The sequence below is a fragment of the Lutra lutra genome, chromosome 8 (assembly GCF_902655055.1).
Source record: "Lutra lutra chromosome 8, mLutLut1.2, whole genome shotgun sequence".
Taxonomy (NCBI): Eukaryota; Metazoa; Chordata; class Mammalia; order Carnivora; family Mustelidae; genus Lutra; species Lutra lutra.
Genome location: NC_062285.1, coordinates 125019178 through 125035668, shown reverse-complemented (window position 1 = coordinate 125035668; position 16491 = coordinate 125019178). Strand labels below are relative to the sequence as shown.

General features: G+C 42.0%; 1 protein-coding gene across 2 annotated transcripts in view; it reads right to left on the bottom strand.

The window, feature by feature from the left end:
• DRAM1 (DNA damage regulated autophagy modulator 1) overlaps window positions 1-8456 on the bottom strand; it is a 42073-nt gene extending 33617 nt beyond the window's left edge. For both annotated transcript variants that reach the window (XR_007129396.1, XM_047741142.1), the window contains exon 1: window positions 8141-8456. Coding sequence is in view for 1 of the 2 variants with exons in the window: in XM_047741142.1 (XP_047597098.1) it covers window positions 8141-8271 (131 nt within the window). In the remaining variant the exon portion in view is untranslated. The remainder of the gene's footprint in view (window positions 1-8140) is intronic.
• Between the last annotated feature and the right edge of the window lie 8035 nt (window positions 8457-16491).

Below are 16491 nucleotides of genomic sequence, written 5' to 3'. Positions count from 1 at the left end.
GCTCAAGGCCACAGGGATAGTACATGGGAAAGCCAACCCATCTAGAGTTGTCTGATTTCAATGGACACAACTTAGAAACTCTTCCCTGCTGTGCTATTTTACATTTCTTTTTATGAAAACATATTATTTCCATGTGAGTTTGAAGTGGTATGTAACTACAGCCATGTTTGCGTCTGGAACCGTAGTAAGATGTCCGTGGCAAGAACTCTGTCTATAACACAGATACCTGAGGGACTGAAATGCAATTACTGTCAGGTAAGGAGGACTGTTGAGTAGAGCACTCTTTTTTTTTTTTTAAGTTGGAATTAAGACCTTATATTTAAAAACTGTCAGTCTTGCAACAGTCAGACTTTTGAGCAATACTCTGTCTTTTAGAAGTAGGAATAACTGAAGAAAACGTTCTCAATTTTATTTTTCTTGAAAAAAATTTTTTGTAATCCAATGACAACAGAAAATTTAAACAGAGGAGAAATTACACACATTTATAGTTGACTCAGAAACCAAATAACACTGCATCTGTCACCTCAATTACTATTTGAGCTGTGAAAGTTTGGGATCTTCAATTTTCTTATTATGCATTTCTTAGGATTAACTAATTGGGATAATTTTTTTTTAAGAAAATGGGAAACTCTAAATTTTCATTTCAAGGATGATACTTTTCTAGCTAAAAGTTTTCGACGGCAAAGCCCACCTTTTCATCCTATGATACAGTGGTTTAGAGATACTATGAAGTAATAATCAACCCATTGTAAAGACTGGTGTGTCATTAACATCATGTCAGAATATGTGACTTTATACACACAGACCCCATTATCTGTTATTTATTATCCTGGACCCCACAGTTTTTTGGGTGTTTGTTTTCTTTAATTTTAGGTGGTTAACATACAGTGCAATATTACTGTCTTCTGGAGTAGAATTCAGTGATTCATCACTTACATACAACTCTCAGTGCTCATCAGAACAAGTGCCCTCCTTATACCCATCCCCCATCCAGCCCCTCTCCCCCCAACCTCCCACCACGAACCCTCAGTTTGTTCTCTATCATAAAGAGTTTCTTATGGTGGGACATTGTCATAATATGGGGGTAAATGATGAAATGCGAGCATCAACACTGTATGTGACACGGTCTTAATTGTATAAAAAATGTTTATCAAAATGCTCACATATAAACTTGCATATACCTTATATGAGGTGATAGGTATTATATGAGGGATGAGGTATTATATGGATTGTACTGATGAACCCTGGGCACTTTGTATCCCTGCTCATATATATTAGATATAATTGAGTGACTGTACGTAAATAGAGTCCAAAACTAAGCAAATCAAGCCAATAATACTGGATATAGTTCTAGGAAGTTGAGATTTGAAATATGCATTTTCTGTTTCTGTATTTCTGACCTTTTCTCTATGATTATTATTTTTATTTTAAAATTATAAAATATACCTTCACAAGTTATTGTTACTGGAAAACTGCATATTTGTAACAAAACAAACAGAAGTGAAAAAAGTATGATCCAAAATAGATAAGGGGATCAAGAGATACAAAGTTCCAGTTACAAAATAAATAAGTCACAGACATGAAAAGTACAGTACAGGGAATAGAGTCAATAATATTCTAATAATGTTTGGTGACAGATGATGACTACACTTACCTGATGAACATGGGAGTAATATGCAGAATTATTGAATGACTATATTATACAGCTGAAACTAACATAACACCTCAATAAATAAATAAATAAACTTAAAATAATATGTAGGAGTGAACCCAATTTTATAAAAAATATATGTAAATACAAATGTGGAAATGTATTAGTATATAAACATGTAAAATTTGTATGAACATGTAAAGAAATCAGAAAGTCCTAGGATTCCTAGGATGTTGGGTTCACGTTTACCATTTATTTCTACAATATAGTTCTTCATTTTCTAAAAAAAAAAAAAAAAGTTTCTTATGGCTTGTTTCCCTCTCTCCTTTTTTTCTTTTCCCCTTCCTGTATATTCATCTGCTTTCTTTCTTAAATGCCACATATGAGTGAGATCATATGGTATATTTGTCTTTCTCTGACTGACTTATTTCACTTGGCATAATATACTCTAGCTCCATCTATGTCATTGCAAATGGCAAGATTTCATTCTTTTTGATGGCTGAGTAATTTTCCATTGTGTATATATACTGCATCTTCTTTATCCATTCATCAGTCGATGCACATTTGGGCTGCTTCCATAGTTTGGGTATTGTTGACAATGCTGCTATAAATATCTGGACCACTATTATGGTTGAAATGGAAGCAAAAATCACAATTGCCTGAAATGCAATGTAGTTAGTAATCAAAAAAGTTGGTTAAGGCAGAAGTCATCAAAAATTATGTGGATACGGGGCACCTGGGTGGCTCAGTGGGTTCAAGCCTCTGCCTTCGGCTCGGGTCATGATCCCAAGGTCCTGGGATCGAGCCCCGCATCGGGCTCTCTGCTCCTCGGAGGGCCTGCTTCCTCCTCTCTCTCTGCCTGCCTCCCTGCCTACTTGTGATCTCTCTCTCTGTCAAATGAATAAATAAAATCTTTTTAAAAAATTATGTGGATACAAAGAAAAATTATGTGGCTACATACACCAACAAGCAAATAAATGTATGCACATTCATTTGCCTACCTGTTGACGGGGCCAAGGCTGTTATGTCACTACCAGTCCACTGTGTGTCTCCCTGGTATATAAACCACATCTACTTTGAATGATCTAATTTCTAGTTTTGGGTTCTTTAAAGTGGAAGGGAATATTAAAGATACTTTTGAAGCAATCTGAGTGCAGAATCCTTCTAGTTTTTTTAATTGCTTTTTGTTAGTCTTTACATTTGTCATAAACACTGCAATTTTTGACAACTGTCTCTTTTGAGTCTTCTCAAAGCATTCAACAGAGTTTTCTTTAAAATTACAATTCTTTTTTTGCATTCACAGCCCCACAGTTTATGTACAGTGAGTTAAATCACGTAATTACAATTAAAAAAAATACAACTGGCATAAACACATTTGGGAACAAACACAGCTGACAAGCGTACAAAGCATACAAAGAAACAGGTGAGAGAAGACGGCAAGCAGCCCAGAGTGGCCAGTGCTGGGAGAGGCTGTCAGGGACCACCAGCTTCAGTCAGTGTATTTTTGAGAGAATGAGGTTAGCAGTTATCCCAGCAAGTTGACTGAGGTTGGTTAAGAAAACTTCTACTATGGGGCACCTGGCTGGCTCAGTGGATAGAGCATGAAACTCTTGATCTTGGGGTTGTGAATTCAAGTCCCATTTTGGGCGTAAAGATTACTTAAAAAATAAAATTAAGAAGAAAACTTGTGCTATAATCACAAATAAACTGATTACTTATGAAATTAGCCCTCAACCAAACATCTTTTCCTACTTAAGCCTAGCATCTATACAGACCAAAGTGGACTGGTCCTTTGATAATACAAATGCTTACAAGAACTTATGTTCTTGCACCAGGGTGTGAATGAGTTCTAAGTGAGTTCACACAATAATTCCTGAGGGATGTGCTATCACTGACCCATAGAAAAGCAGAAATAAGTAACATGCCCAAGGTCCTACAGCGAGGGCACTCGGTGGAATTGTACTCTAACCAAAGTTACCTGCTCCAAAGTTGTTCCTTTATTCACCAGGATGGATAATCAAAGGATGTAAATATCCAACAATGTAAGTCAAATAGACTACACAGTGAGGCTGCAAATCTCATAAAACATGCAGAATTTCATGAAGCTGACAGGTGGTGTTGGAGAACAGCTGGAATGGCAGCCCAAGTTAATGAACAGTGAGCCCTGGCAGAATCAGTTAATAACTGAAGGGAACCTGACAAGATTAACAGAACACTTAACGAAAGCAGGCCCATCTTAGCATTCAACCAATATTTACTAAGCAACTACTACATGTCTGGCACGGTCATAAATGCAAGGGATACAGCAGTGAACATACCCTAAATCTCTACCCTCGTGAAACTTATATTCTCTGTGAGAAACAGACAATAATCAAGAACAATATCCTTACACACAGATTAGGAATGATCATTGGGAAAAGTGAAGTCATATAATATTTCTGCAAAAATGAGCCTCTTCGTATCTCCCTTCACAAGACAAATGTGAAATCAAGGACTTCACACAATCATAAAACTGTCTTGAAAAGTTCCTTCCCTTAAAAAATCCACACCTGAATGATTTTAATATTTTTTTTTGAGTTTTAAATTTTATTTTTTTTATAAACATATATTTTTATCCCCAGGGGTACAGGTCTGCGAATCGCCAGGTTTACACACTTCACAGCACTCACCATAGCACATACCCTCCCCAATATCCATAACCCCACCCCCCCTCTCCCAACCCCCCTCCCCCCATCAACCCTCAGTTTGTTTTGTGAGATTAAGAGTCACTTATGGTTTGTCTCCCTCCCAATCCCATCTTGTTTCATTTACTCTTCTCCTACCCCCTTAACCCCCCATGTTGCATCTCCTCTCCCTCATATCAGGGAGATCATATGATAGTTGTCTTTCTCCGATTGACTTAATATTTTTGTTTATCGTAAGAATTTTGTCTTTTCATTTTGCTTTTCATTACAAGATGTGTTCGTTATAATGAATTTCGTTCAAGGTTGGAACTAGCACTTCATTGTGATTCTAACCTAAATTTTATGCTTGTTTACCAAATGAAAGATAAAATGATTTCCCTCATTTTTATATTCACTTCTGGAGTTAAAGACCCAGCCTCTTTTATTTGTTTACTACGCCATTTTGGTCTCCATTGTAAGGTGGCTTAATTCTAGGTGACCGAGTTTTTTGTCACCAACCACTGAGCAGGTTTGTGGTCATGAGGAGGAACAATGGGAGTGGCCAAAGATCACAATCTACCCAGCAAACAGTATTTGCACAAAAAATGAGACTAGGTTAATAAAAAGCAATCAGGATGCAGAACTGACAAAACTTTAAAAATAAAGGGCCATTGAATATACTGGAAGCATGAGACACCGGCCAAAGAAGAAGATATAAAAGGGAGTGGCTTTTCAGCTGGGAGGAGTTGATAAGTAAAGCTGATTCAAGATAGCCTCAGAGATTTGGTCACAGAGGGACTATAAGAAACTATAACAAATTAAGTATGATTATATTCAATGGGGGTGTGGCCTTGTAAAAGTTAAAATAATCCTTTCAGGTTGACTTTTACTTGTCATTCATTTTGAAAACCTCACGGGCATTAATGGTTTCCAAATACAGAAACATTGCACTATGCTATTCCAGCTTGTTAAATCTAGTGGCTGCTTGAATCGCATGTCTCTAATTTTTGATAGGAAGTCAGTCAATATGCTACAGGATAACAATGTTATCCTGAAGAAGATATGTGATGAGAAAGCTGAGTTTGAATGTCACATTGGAAAGAGGTCCTCCAAGGGTTATGGTTCTTATAAAACGCAATGGCTCTTATTTGAAGTGTTCACATTTGGGAGGCACCTGGGTGGCTCAGTTGGTTAAGTGGCTGACTCTTGATTTTGGCTCAAGTTACAATCTCCGGTCCTAGGACTGAGTGCCGAGGAGGCTCCCCGCTCAGCAGGGAGTCTGGGGATTCTCTCCCCTGTGCCCCTCCCCACCATTTCCACATGAGTGCTCTCACTCTCTCCCAAATAAATAAATCTTTAAAAAATAAAGTGTTCAACGTTGTTAAAAAAAAAAAAACCAATAAAGGGTTTAACATTAAGAAATGTCAGAATATCAGATTGGTTGAACAAGGTCATCACATAAAAGGGAAGCATCCTGAATACATCCAAATCACTGATCATTGACCAATGATCTTATCAAGCCTTCCCTCAAAGGATGTGGCCCTAGGGGGAAAAATAACTATACTGAAAATGAGTGCCCAAGAAATATTAATTCAACAAATATTGAAAGCCCTCATGGATCTTATATTCTAGTGAAGGAAGACAGATAAAGTATATAATTTGTTAGAAGATGCTATGGTAAGTAATTAGAATAATTAGACTAGATACGGGGGATCAAGAGCGCTCGCCAGCAGTTTTAAATAGGGCAACAGGCCTCACCAATATCTGAACAGAGGAGGTGGTCAGGGAGAAAGCCTGACAATTTCTGGAGGAAGAGCATTCTGGCAGAGGAATAGCCAGGGCAGAGGTCATGAGGAGGTAGTGTTTCTGACAGGCTCAAGACTCAGGAAGGAGGCCAGTGCAGTCAGAGGAAAGTGGAGGGAGTGGTGGTAAGGGAGAAGGGGAGGCCATGACAATAGACATGAGTTATAGGAGATAAGGTCAAACATTTCTGGGGCCAAACGGATAAATCTTGCATTACTACCATAACTTCCTGGTATCTTGATCTTAATCTAAATCTTGCCTTTGCTTCAGTGACTTGGTTTTCTAGGTGGGGCGGAGACAGTGGAATCCTCCAGCTCCTCAAGTAGGCAGAGAGAGCAAACAACCTAAAAGTCCCCAGCACATGTGGGCAAGGAAAACATGTGTTGTTTATAGGCTGCTGGCTCCTGGCAAGGAGGTGACAATCTCCAGCCTTTTTCTCCTTAACTTCTGCTTTTCCTAAAGGCTTCCTTTCCTTGTTAAATTTAATACCTATTCTTTGGACTCTCTGTGATTTGAGCATCTCACCAGTGGTTCATCTCAGCTCATTTCCCCATTTCTGAGTGTCTTCCATTTCAAGTTCGCCCTGTGGTGCTATTAATCACAACTATATCAGACCTCTCCACAAAAATTCAAGCCCTCCTGCCTCTGACACTCTCTACCCTCTCCCGCTACCAATGAGTATCAAATATCGTGTGTTCCTGACCTTTAGATCTGGGACAGCTATTATTTTCTCAATAAAAAGCATTGTAGGGAAAGAAATTTCTCCCTTTTATACAAATCTAAGAGGATCTATTAGCTTCAGAATCAAAAGAAGCGAGACAACCCCATGTCAGACTGAGGTGAGCCACTAGAAACCAAGTCCAGGTTTCGGCAGGGCACAAGGTCTGATGGGAAAGTCTCCGTGATGCCTGGAACAACTCTTGAGTGGGCAAAACCAACACGGCCATTAACTGGTTCTCTGCGTTCTTCGCACTGCTCTCTTCCTTGCTTCAAACTCTAGTCTCTTCTTGCCTCAGCTTCCTTTCCCCTTCCCTGCCCACAAACTACAGGACATTGCTCACCACTCAGCATGGCTGCAGGACGGAGAAGCCCTACAATCTCTACAATCATAAAGTGGTAACAAAACCTTGGTTGTCACCAACTTTATTATTTCCTCACCAACCAGTGCAGGTCACAGCACTTGGATAAGGATGGATGGTTCTAATGGTTAAGGAACACCCGTTGCCATGAGGCTAGTCACTGAGCTGGAAGCCATTTGAAAAGGACTGAGACCTCCTGGGCACCGATGAAGTGACCCCTCAGGAATGGTGAGGCCAAAATTTATGAAAAAAGAAATGGTGTAATGACAACGCAAGATAGATCATAAGTTACTGACAATTTGAGGGCTCTGACTTTGCGGGCACCGTACCCAAAGGGATACTGGGAAGCTCCCTCCAGAAGAGCTTAAGTTTAACTCCCAAAGACCTGGAGGTGACACAGTGTCCTTTTGGGTTGGATGGATTGGGTGTGAATTCTGCGTCCACCATGATTATCTGTGACATCAGTGTCACACTGATGAAATTTCAACGACTCCTCATACTTCGTTTCCTTGCATGAAAAATAAGCCGGACATCCATCACGAGGATGTTGGGAAGTGGAAGCGAAGTATGTGAGCGGCTTTAGCATACACCAGGATCTGCCTCTTACACACTCAAAAAATGGCATCCATCAAGCCCCGTTCTTGTTTCAGTACCGACCAAGAAGCATCTTCCAAGGATTCTGTCCCACGGTCCGTCTGAAGTTCTACTGTCTATCCTGAGCCCCTCCCGCTGGCACTGGGTTCAGTGTTCAATGCTCAGGGTGAAGTCAGAACCCCTCTTGGCTCTGCACCCGCTGCCTCCCTATGGGTCCTGGCAGGCGGGAGAGCGCTCCCCTCGTCGTCAATGTGACTCTCCCTGCAAGACAAGCCCCGCCACCGGGTCTGGGCCCTTCCCTCCCTGCGGGCAGCTCTGCCCCCAGGCCCCTCTGCCCCGCCGGGCCTCACCTGATGTAGGGGAGGAAGGGGTTGACATGCCCAGAGAGCACCGCGACCACGTAGGAGATGATGAAGGCGGCGGACGACCAGGTCACCAGGAGGAAGGGCACGAAGGCCATTCCCCTCAGGAAGCACAGCATCGCGCGGCCGCCGGGAGGGCGCTACGCTCTGCGGGGCCGGGCGCGGGACGCGGGGCGCGGGAGTCGCGCACGTGCTGGCCCGCAGGCGGCGGCCGGACCCGAGGCTCCGCGACGGCTGGGCAGGCCCGGCCCCGGACCGAAGGAAGCGCGGAGAGCGGAGCGAGGCGGCGGGAGGCGAGGCAGGCAGGCGGGCTGGCGGCCGGGGGTGGGTGGGGCGCGGGCCGCCCGGGCTTGTTGCGAAACCAGTGAAGTCACAAAGCGGCGGGCCCGCGGGCTTGGAGGCGCGCGGCAACCTCCCCGCGGACGCGAAGTGGGAGCGGAGGGGACGCGGCGCCTGGCTCCTTTCGCTTTTGGTTCGGACTCGGCAGGGGTCTGCCCCGGCGGGCGGGGGTGCCCGGGGGCTGTCCCAGCCTGCCCTGCCGCCCCGGCTCTTGCGCAACTCCGGAGAAACGAACGGCTCCTCCCGGGCCCTCCTTCCCTGTGGGTTTCCGGGGTATGGGGCCTCGAACCCCGGGGGGCTTCCCTTCCGTGGTCCCACCGGCTGCCCGTCGCGGATTGAGAGTGTGGCCACGGCGTGGCGGCATCCAGCCCATCCCGCTGCTGCTGCACGGATCCGGACAGAAGTGTATGGTGACGTTCGCCAACTCATGGGCCACGGACGGGGCACCCACCTCGATGGTGCCCACGAGAAAACCTACTGTGTGTAGGAGCCGGTGGGAGTCGAGATGGGACTGAGTTGCAGCCCAGCCCAGTGGCCCTTTGTGCCTCATAGTTCCGCTTTTCACTAGAGCAGACCTCGAGTTATTTCCTAGAAATTAGATTTCCCTTTCTCCTCTCAGGGATGAGGGTTCGCCCATGCTGGAAACTGTGACGTAAGATGAGTAACGGTAAACTCATACATTTCAAACGCAGCAAAAAGGATTTGTGTTCTGGAGGCGCTTGTGAGTATGGTGAGTTTGAGGGATGGGTTATAGATTCTGAGCCCAAGGTATGTGTTGGAAGTCACTGGGTCATCGGTGACCAAATGTGGGCAAACCCTGCTAGGGGACAGGATACAAAGATTAAATAGTACCATGGGGCCAGAAGACTGACATATCAAAATTAAATAAAATTATATGGAATATTAGATAGAAATTTAAAAAGTGAAAGTGTTGGCAGGCGGGGGGGCGGGGGCAGTGCTCAGGAAAAGGATCAAGGAAGTTTTCCTGACAGATGATATTTGAGATTTTGAAAGTAAATGATTGCTAACCAGGCAAAGAAAGGGGAGACAAGTATTCCAGGCCAAGGAAAAAGCAGGAGAAAATGCACAGACCCTGGAGTTGCTTGGTTTCTGGAACAAGAAAAATCACTCAAGTGTAAGGTAGAGAATAGAGAGGTGGGCAAAGAGGACATGTCCCAACAGGAGCCCTGGTAATTTTTTTCAGTTCACTTTTTTTATTATTTTTGTTTTTTGGTAGTGAGGAAATTATAGGAATATGGACAGATACGTATTTCAAATAGATCATTATGACTGGGGTGGGGAGTGGCAACTGACCTCCATAGGGAATATAACAGAGGCTTTATATTAAGGGTTTTAAAAAATGAGAAGAGCTGTCATCCATGGTGATACACCTTACATCTGTACCTTGGTTTCTGCATTCTGAAAACCACTCTTTTCCCTGGTCTTCCCTCCCTTTCCCTATGCCCTTGATTTTTTCCTTCTACTGATTCATCTGTTTTTAAAAACCTTCCCAAGCAGAGAAATTATAACATCGAATGGAGCTCACCTGATCACCATATCCTTTTGTTGCTTATGTAATTCCTTTAAGCAACCCAATTGGCTTATAACTGTTAATACAAACACAATAGGAGTTGTCTGGCTATAATGGTAATAGGTATTTCGTTGTTTAAAATAAGTTTGTACACATGTATGTATTTAAAATAGTTCTATAGGGTGGCTGGGTGGCTCAGTCGTTAAACGTCTGCCTTGGGCTCAGGTCATGATCTCAGGGTCCTGGAATTGAGCCTCATCTCGAGCCCCATATCTGGCTGTGTGCTCAGCGGGAAGCCTGCTTCTTCCTCTCCCATTCCCCCTGCCTGTGTTCCCTCTCTCTCTGTATCTCTATCTGTCAAATAAATACATAAATTTTTAAAAAACTAAAATAGTTCTATAACTGTAACTAACCATGTATACTACATATGGGGTGAAGCAGCACTGAGAAGCATAATGCTTTCCCTCCTAAAAGCCTTCCATACCATAGATCACATAATGTCCTCTCTGTGGAACAGTAAAGTTCATGATGGTAAGAAAAGCAGAAGTCCTAGAAAACAACCTTACCCATGAAGGAAACCTGAATATGTCACTTCAATATATGCCTCTTTGACATAGAATTATGTTGCGCTTCCCCCCTTGAATTAGTTACTGATTTTCTCTCTGTCAAAGCCACACTGACTCAACATAAGGGTCTGGTTGGGCTGCCCTTTTGAAGATGAGGCATTCTTCTTTGGTGCCCACCATTTACTTAAAGGCAGTATGCTTCCTAATCCAAATAAAGTTCATGCCAATGCTTAGGTATCATCTCCTTTTTATGGCTGAGGAAATAAGGTTCATAAATGAATAAATGAAGATGCAGAGTTTGAATCCAGGTCTATGTGGTTCAAAAGCCTGTAACCCTAACTATTGTGAGGAACTGTCTCACTCTTTGGATTCCAGAACTCCAGAATTTCAGAAGGAAGGGCCTTAAAATATATGCAGTTATCTTTTATTTTTATGTATTTATGAATACATTAGGATATGAAAGTTTTCAAAAAATTGAACAATATTATCTAAATATAAAAACAATAGAGAAGCATCTATAATTCTCTGCCTACAAGTCAGCTTCTCAATTTCCTAATTTCCATTTGAGTCTTACTCATCGAAATATTCAAAACCAAATTGTGATTACAAATTTGTAGCTTTATTATTTTTTAAAAGATTTTTGAAATATATTCGAGAGAGAGCAGGAGCATAGGGACAAGCAGAGCTTGGGGCCTGACTCAGAGCTCTATCCCAGGATCCCAAAATCATGACCTGAAACAAAATCAGGAGTTAAACACTTAACCCACTGAGCCACCTAGGCACCCCTCTTTATTATTTTATGTATTAAATATCTAGCCCATGTTGTTATAATCTTTGAGTTACTGCTTTTCATTACCCTATATTCATCCATTGAATTAATGAACTATAATTTACCTCACTGCCCCCAGTGCTGAACAGTTATGTTAGTCCAGATACTGCCCTATTTTAAGTAACATTCTACTAACATCTCAGTTCTTTATGTGTTTTCTTTTTCCTTTAGGTAAATTTCCATGAGTGGGATTGCTGTGCCAAAGGGCAATATGGACATTTTATTTTTTTTTTAAGATTTTATTTATTTATTTAACAGAGAGAGATCACAGTAGACAGAGGCAGGCAGAGAGAGAGAGAGAGAGGGAAGCAGGCTCCCTGCTGAGCAGAGAGCCCCATGCGGGACTCGATCCCAGAACCCTGAGATCATGACCTGAGCCGAAGGCAGCGGCTTAACCCACTGAGCCACCCAGGCGCCCCTCATTTTATTTTTTTAAAGATTTTATTTATTTATTTGACAGAGAGAGATCACAAGTAGGCAGAGCAGCAGGCAGAGAGAGAGGAGGAAGCAGGCTCCCTGCTGAGCAGAGAGCCCAATGTGGGGCTCTATCCCAGGTCCCTGAAATCATGACCTGAACTGAAGGTAGAGGCTTAACCCACTGAGCCACGCAGGCGCCCCCAATATGAACATTTTAAATTCCATAAACATCCTAAATTATTTGAAAGTATTGTATCAGTTTCATTGCTTCTAATAAACTGTTTCAGTTTCATTATATATCTCCTCTATATATTTTTTAAGATATTTATTTGTTTGTTTATTTATAAATAATCTCTAGGCCCAATGTGGGGCTTGAACTCATGACCCCAAGATCAAGAGTCACATGCTCTACCAACTGAGCCAGCCAGATGCCCCTCTGTGTATTTTTAATGTTCTATAAAAGCTATGAAAATACTACTTGAGATTTTAGCATACTTCCTTTTAAAGTTATCAATCCCTTATTTCACTGTGATAGAGACCACTAGCTACCCAGGGCAGCATCCATTTTTTCTTTTCTCCTTAGTAATAAACCCTCACTTTGAAATGGACACATTCTGCCCTACACAAAGGGATTAGATTTCTCAACTTCCCTTGCAGCCAGGGGTGGCCATGTGACTTGACTCTGTCCTATGGTATGTAATAAGTGTTATGTGATATAAGAAGGATGCTTATAAAGGAAGCTGAATTGCAACATAATGGGATGACTGGACTCCAGCAGCCATCATGGAATATGCAGTCATGGACCTTGAAGAGAGGTCTGTGAAAACAGTGGAGCAGAAGATGTGTGCCATAGTCTCCTGACACCATGGAGCTGTGGAGGTGTGACCCTGGAAGGTCTAGCTCTGCGCTGCTTTTATGTGAAAGAGAAACTTCCATCTTACTTAATCACTATTATTTGGGGAGTTTTCTCTTACAGGTAGCCACAACTAATACTTCCTCTATTGGTTATCACATCCCCTTTATGATGTCTCTAAATCTTGGGTACCCAGTTGTTTGATGGACCATATTCCTAGAAAACGGAGTATAAATTCATTTTTCTATACACCACCTTCGGAATACTAGAATGAATCCTCTTGTCAATTACCCCACAATGTATCCCTTTTGTAAACCTGGATTTGCATATGCTAAATTTGCTTAAGAGGCTTATTTCTTCTACCAGGTAATGATAATTTACAAACTCAAACTGCAGTCTTTCTGTTTCCCTCTTAAAGCGTGTTTTTACATCCCTGGAGTTCTTTTTTTTTTTTTTTTTAAAGATTTTATTTATTTGACAGAGAGAAATCACAAGTAGGCAGAGAGGCAGGCAGAGAGAGAGGAGGAAGCAGGCTCCCCGCTGAGCAGAAAGCCCGATGTGGGGCTCGAACCCAGGACCTGGGATCATGACCTGAGCCGAAGGCAGCGGCTTAACCCACTGAGCCACCCAGGCGCCCCACATCCCTGGAGTTCTTAAGGCACTATAGTATGTTGTCCTGGTTGAATATTAGATATATTTTTTGTAAAGTTATTTTTAGAAATTATTTTAGGTCTTGAATGATACCGGCTTTCTCCAGGGAGTATTTTGTTTACTTCTTGCCGGTACCAGGGAAACTTCCTACTCAGCATTATCTGAACCCCATCTTAGGGCTTAAGGTTTTCTATCCACCCAGATACCTTGAAGCCAGACTTGCGGTGTGTGTGAGGGCTGGTGGTTACTTGTTCACCCTTCCTTTGGCCCCACAAACTTCCAAGACTCATTGTCCTGACCAAAACCTATAAGGTAGTTAAAAGCCCTGCTCTGTGGCCTCTCCTAACTTAACAAAAGTCCCTAAGCAAGCACAATCCCAGAACTGGGCTCCCTCCTCTGGATTTCTATTCTTTGAGGGGATCTTGGCCCAAAAACTCCTAATTTGGTTAAATCTTTGATGCTTTTTTTTTTAAGGTTTTTTTTTATTTTTTTTTAAATATTTTATTTATGTATTTGACATACAGAGATCACAAGTAGGGAGAGAGGCAGGCAGAGAGAGAGAGGAGAAAGCAGGCTCCTCACTGAGCAGAGAGCCCCATGTGGGGCTCGATCCCAGGACCCTGGGATCATGACCTGATCCAAAGTCAGAGGCTGTAGCCCACTGAGCCACCCAGGCGCCCCAAATCTTTGATGCTTTTAAGAAGATGTTTTTATACTTCCCTACGCTTTTCATTTGTCTGAATCTCCTAGTCCATCATTATTTAAAGCAGAAGCTGGGGCATTTATTTTACTAGGAATATGCTATATTTCTTGTGAAAGCAACTTTAAAAAAAAGTCACAATTCAGCAGTTTGGTCACTTGTCATTGTTCAGCTCTTTAATACTAGATTAAAGAGTATAAAAATTAGCACTGGTTATTCCATTTCTCTCATCATGTCTTTGCTTACTGTATATATTTTTATCCATAGAGAGTTAAAAACTTGATTTCTCCATCCTAAAAGTTGCTGTATCCCCTCTCCTTGAATGTGGACTGAACTTAGTGATGTGCTTTTGAAGCCCAGAGTATGGAAGGGAAAGTATCTCTACAGAGGAGAAATCTGGCAGATACCATGTTAATCAGATGATCAAGGTTAATATCACCATAATAAATTGATACTCTATATATTCATAAAATAAGATACAATAATAGGATATGATGAGAAGGTACATCACCTGTGTGGTATTTCCCCCCCCAAAAAACCCATACCTGCAGTGTGGTCTAATCATAAGAAAACGAATTAAAGGCAAATCTATAAAATACCTGATTAGTATCTTTGAAGTGTCAAGGTTATGAAAAATAATAAAAGATTGAAAAACTGTTGACACATTAGAGAGGACAGAGGAGACATGATGACAAAATGCAATACGGTATCCCAAACTGGAACCTAGAACAGAAAACCTCAGTGGAAACCTAGTGGAAAAACGGGATGTCTGGACAAAGCCTGTAGCTTAACTGATGCTAATGCAAGATATTACCATTAGGGACAACTGGGGCATGTATCTCCAATTCATGACATCTTTGCAACTTTTCTATAAATCAAATTATTCCAAAATAAATTTGCTTTTTAAAGTTAGAGTGATTAAGAGTGCCTGCGTGGCTTGGTCAGTTAAGCACCTGCCTTCAGCTCAGGTCACGATCCCAGGGTCCTGGGATTAAGTTCTGCAGAGTGCTCCTTGCTCAGCGGGGAGCCTGCTTCTCCCTCAGGCTGCTCCTCCCCCTGCCTGTGCTCCCTTGCTTGCTCGCTCTCCTGCTCTCTCTGACAAATAAATACATAAAATCTTTTAAAAAGCAATAAATGATATTATTGAAATGATTAGATATTCACCTAAAATAAAAGTTCTCGCTCCTTTTTCATTGTGAGGTCTTGCTGGGAAGGAATTTCCCAGACAGGGACTTCATTTCCTCCTGGTGGGATCATACTGGTTCTTGCCAGTGGAAGATGTGAGTCACTCTGCAGTGCAGATGGTGAAAAAGCCAGTATGTCTTCTCTACTTTTTCTCCTCCCCCATCAGCTGGCCGGATGCCAGTGCCCATGATGACCTCGGAAGCCATGTGTTATGAATGGAGACCATCAACCTAGGTTCCTGAATATCTTTGCGAAACAATGCACTCCACCCAACCTCTCCCTCCACCACCACCGTTAAGAAACTCTCCTTTGGGTCTTTATATAGATGAGAAACTGAAACGTTTATGATTTCTGGATCTTTCTGCTACAGCAGTTCACATTACCTTAACTAGTATGTAGATCTACTTCACTTGAATCTCTTGCCTTCCCTAACTAAATCAGGTTGACGTTACATGTAATTTCCAGACTCACAGAGAGACTCAGTCAGAAATTAACAAACATTGGTATGAACAACAAACACAAGAGAAAAGTGAATAAAGATTAGTATAATTCAATACATTTAGAATTAAAATAGTATATTTTTCAGTGAATGGCAGGGTCATAGGGATCTTTCCACCCAAGTGGCATGTCACCATTCTTCTTCCAAGAGTCCTTTAAAAAAGTCAAGTAAATTTATCTCAGTGAATGTTATCATAGCTCTGAAAAAAAGGACATACATACTAATGTGTACTACCTCTTTTAAAAGCACTTAGATGTAAGTTCTCTTTCTACGATCAGGAAGAAATTTAAAATACGCTCTTGGGGGAAGGGTTAAGTAGAATCCCTTCCCTGTATTGCTGCTTCTGGCAAAGGGACATTGTCACCATGGGGATGTCATGATACAGGGTGTTGTTGGTCATTGTATGAATGGCCCACCCTGTGTGTGTGTGTGTGTGTCTTTTATATATATATATATTTTATTTGACAGAGATCACAAGTGGGTAGAGAGGCAGGCAGAGAGAAAGCAGGAAGCAGGCTCCCTGCCAAGCAGAGAACCCGACTCGGGGTTCCATCCCGGGACCGTGGGATCATGACCTGAGCGGTAGGCAGAGGCTGTAACCCACTGAGCCACCCAGGCACCCCTGTGTGTGTGTGTTTTTATTATGGCAGGGACCCCTGAGTGGTGAATGGATTTGGGGCCTTGTTCCCGGGTGTGGAAAGCAGTTACCTCTCTGTATACAAAGGCAGGAAATTTCTTTTTTTTTTTTTTAATTTTTTATTTTTTCAGC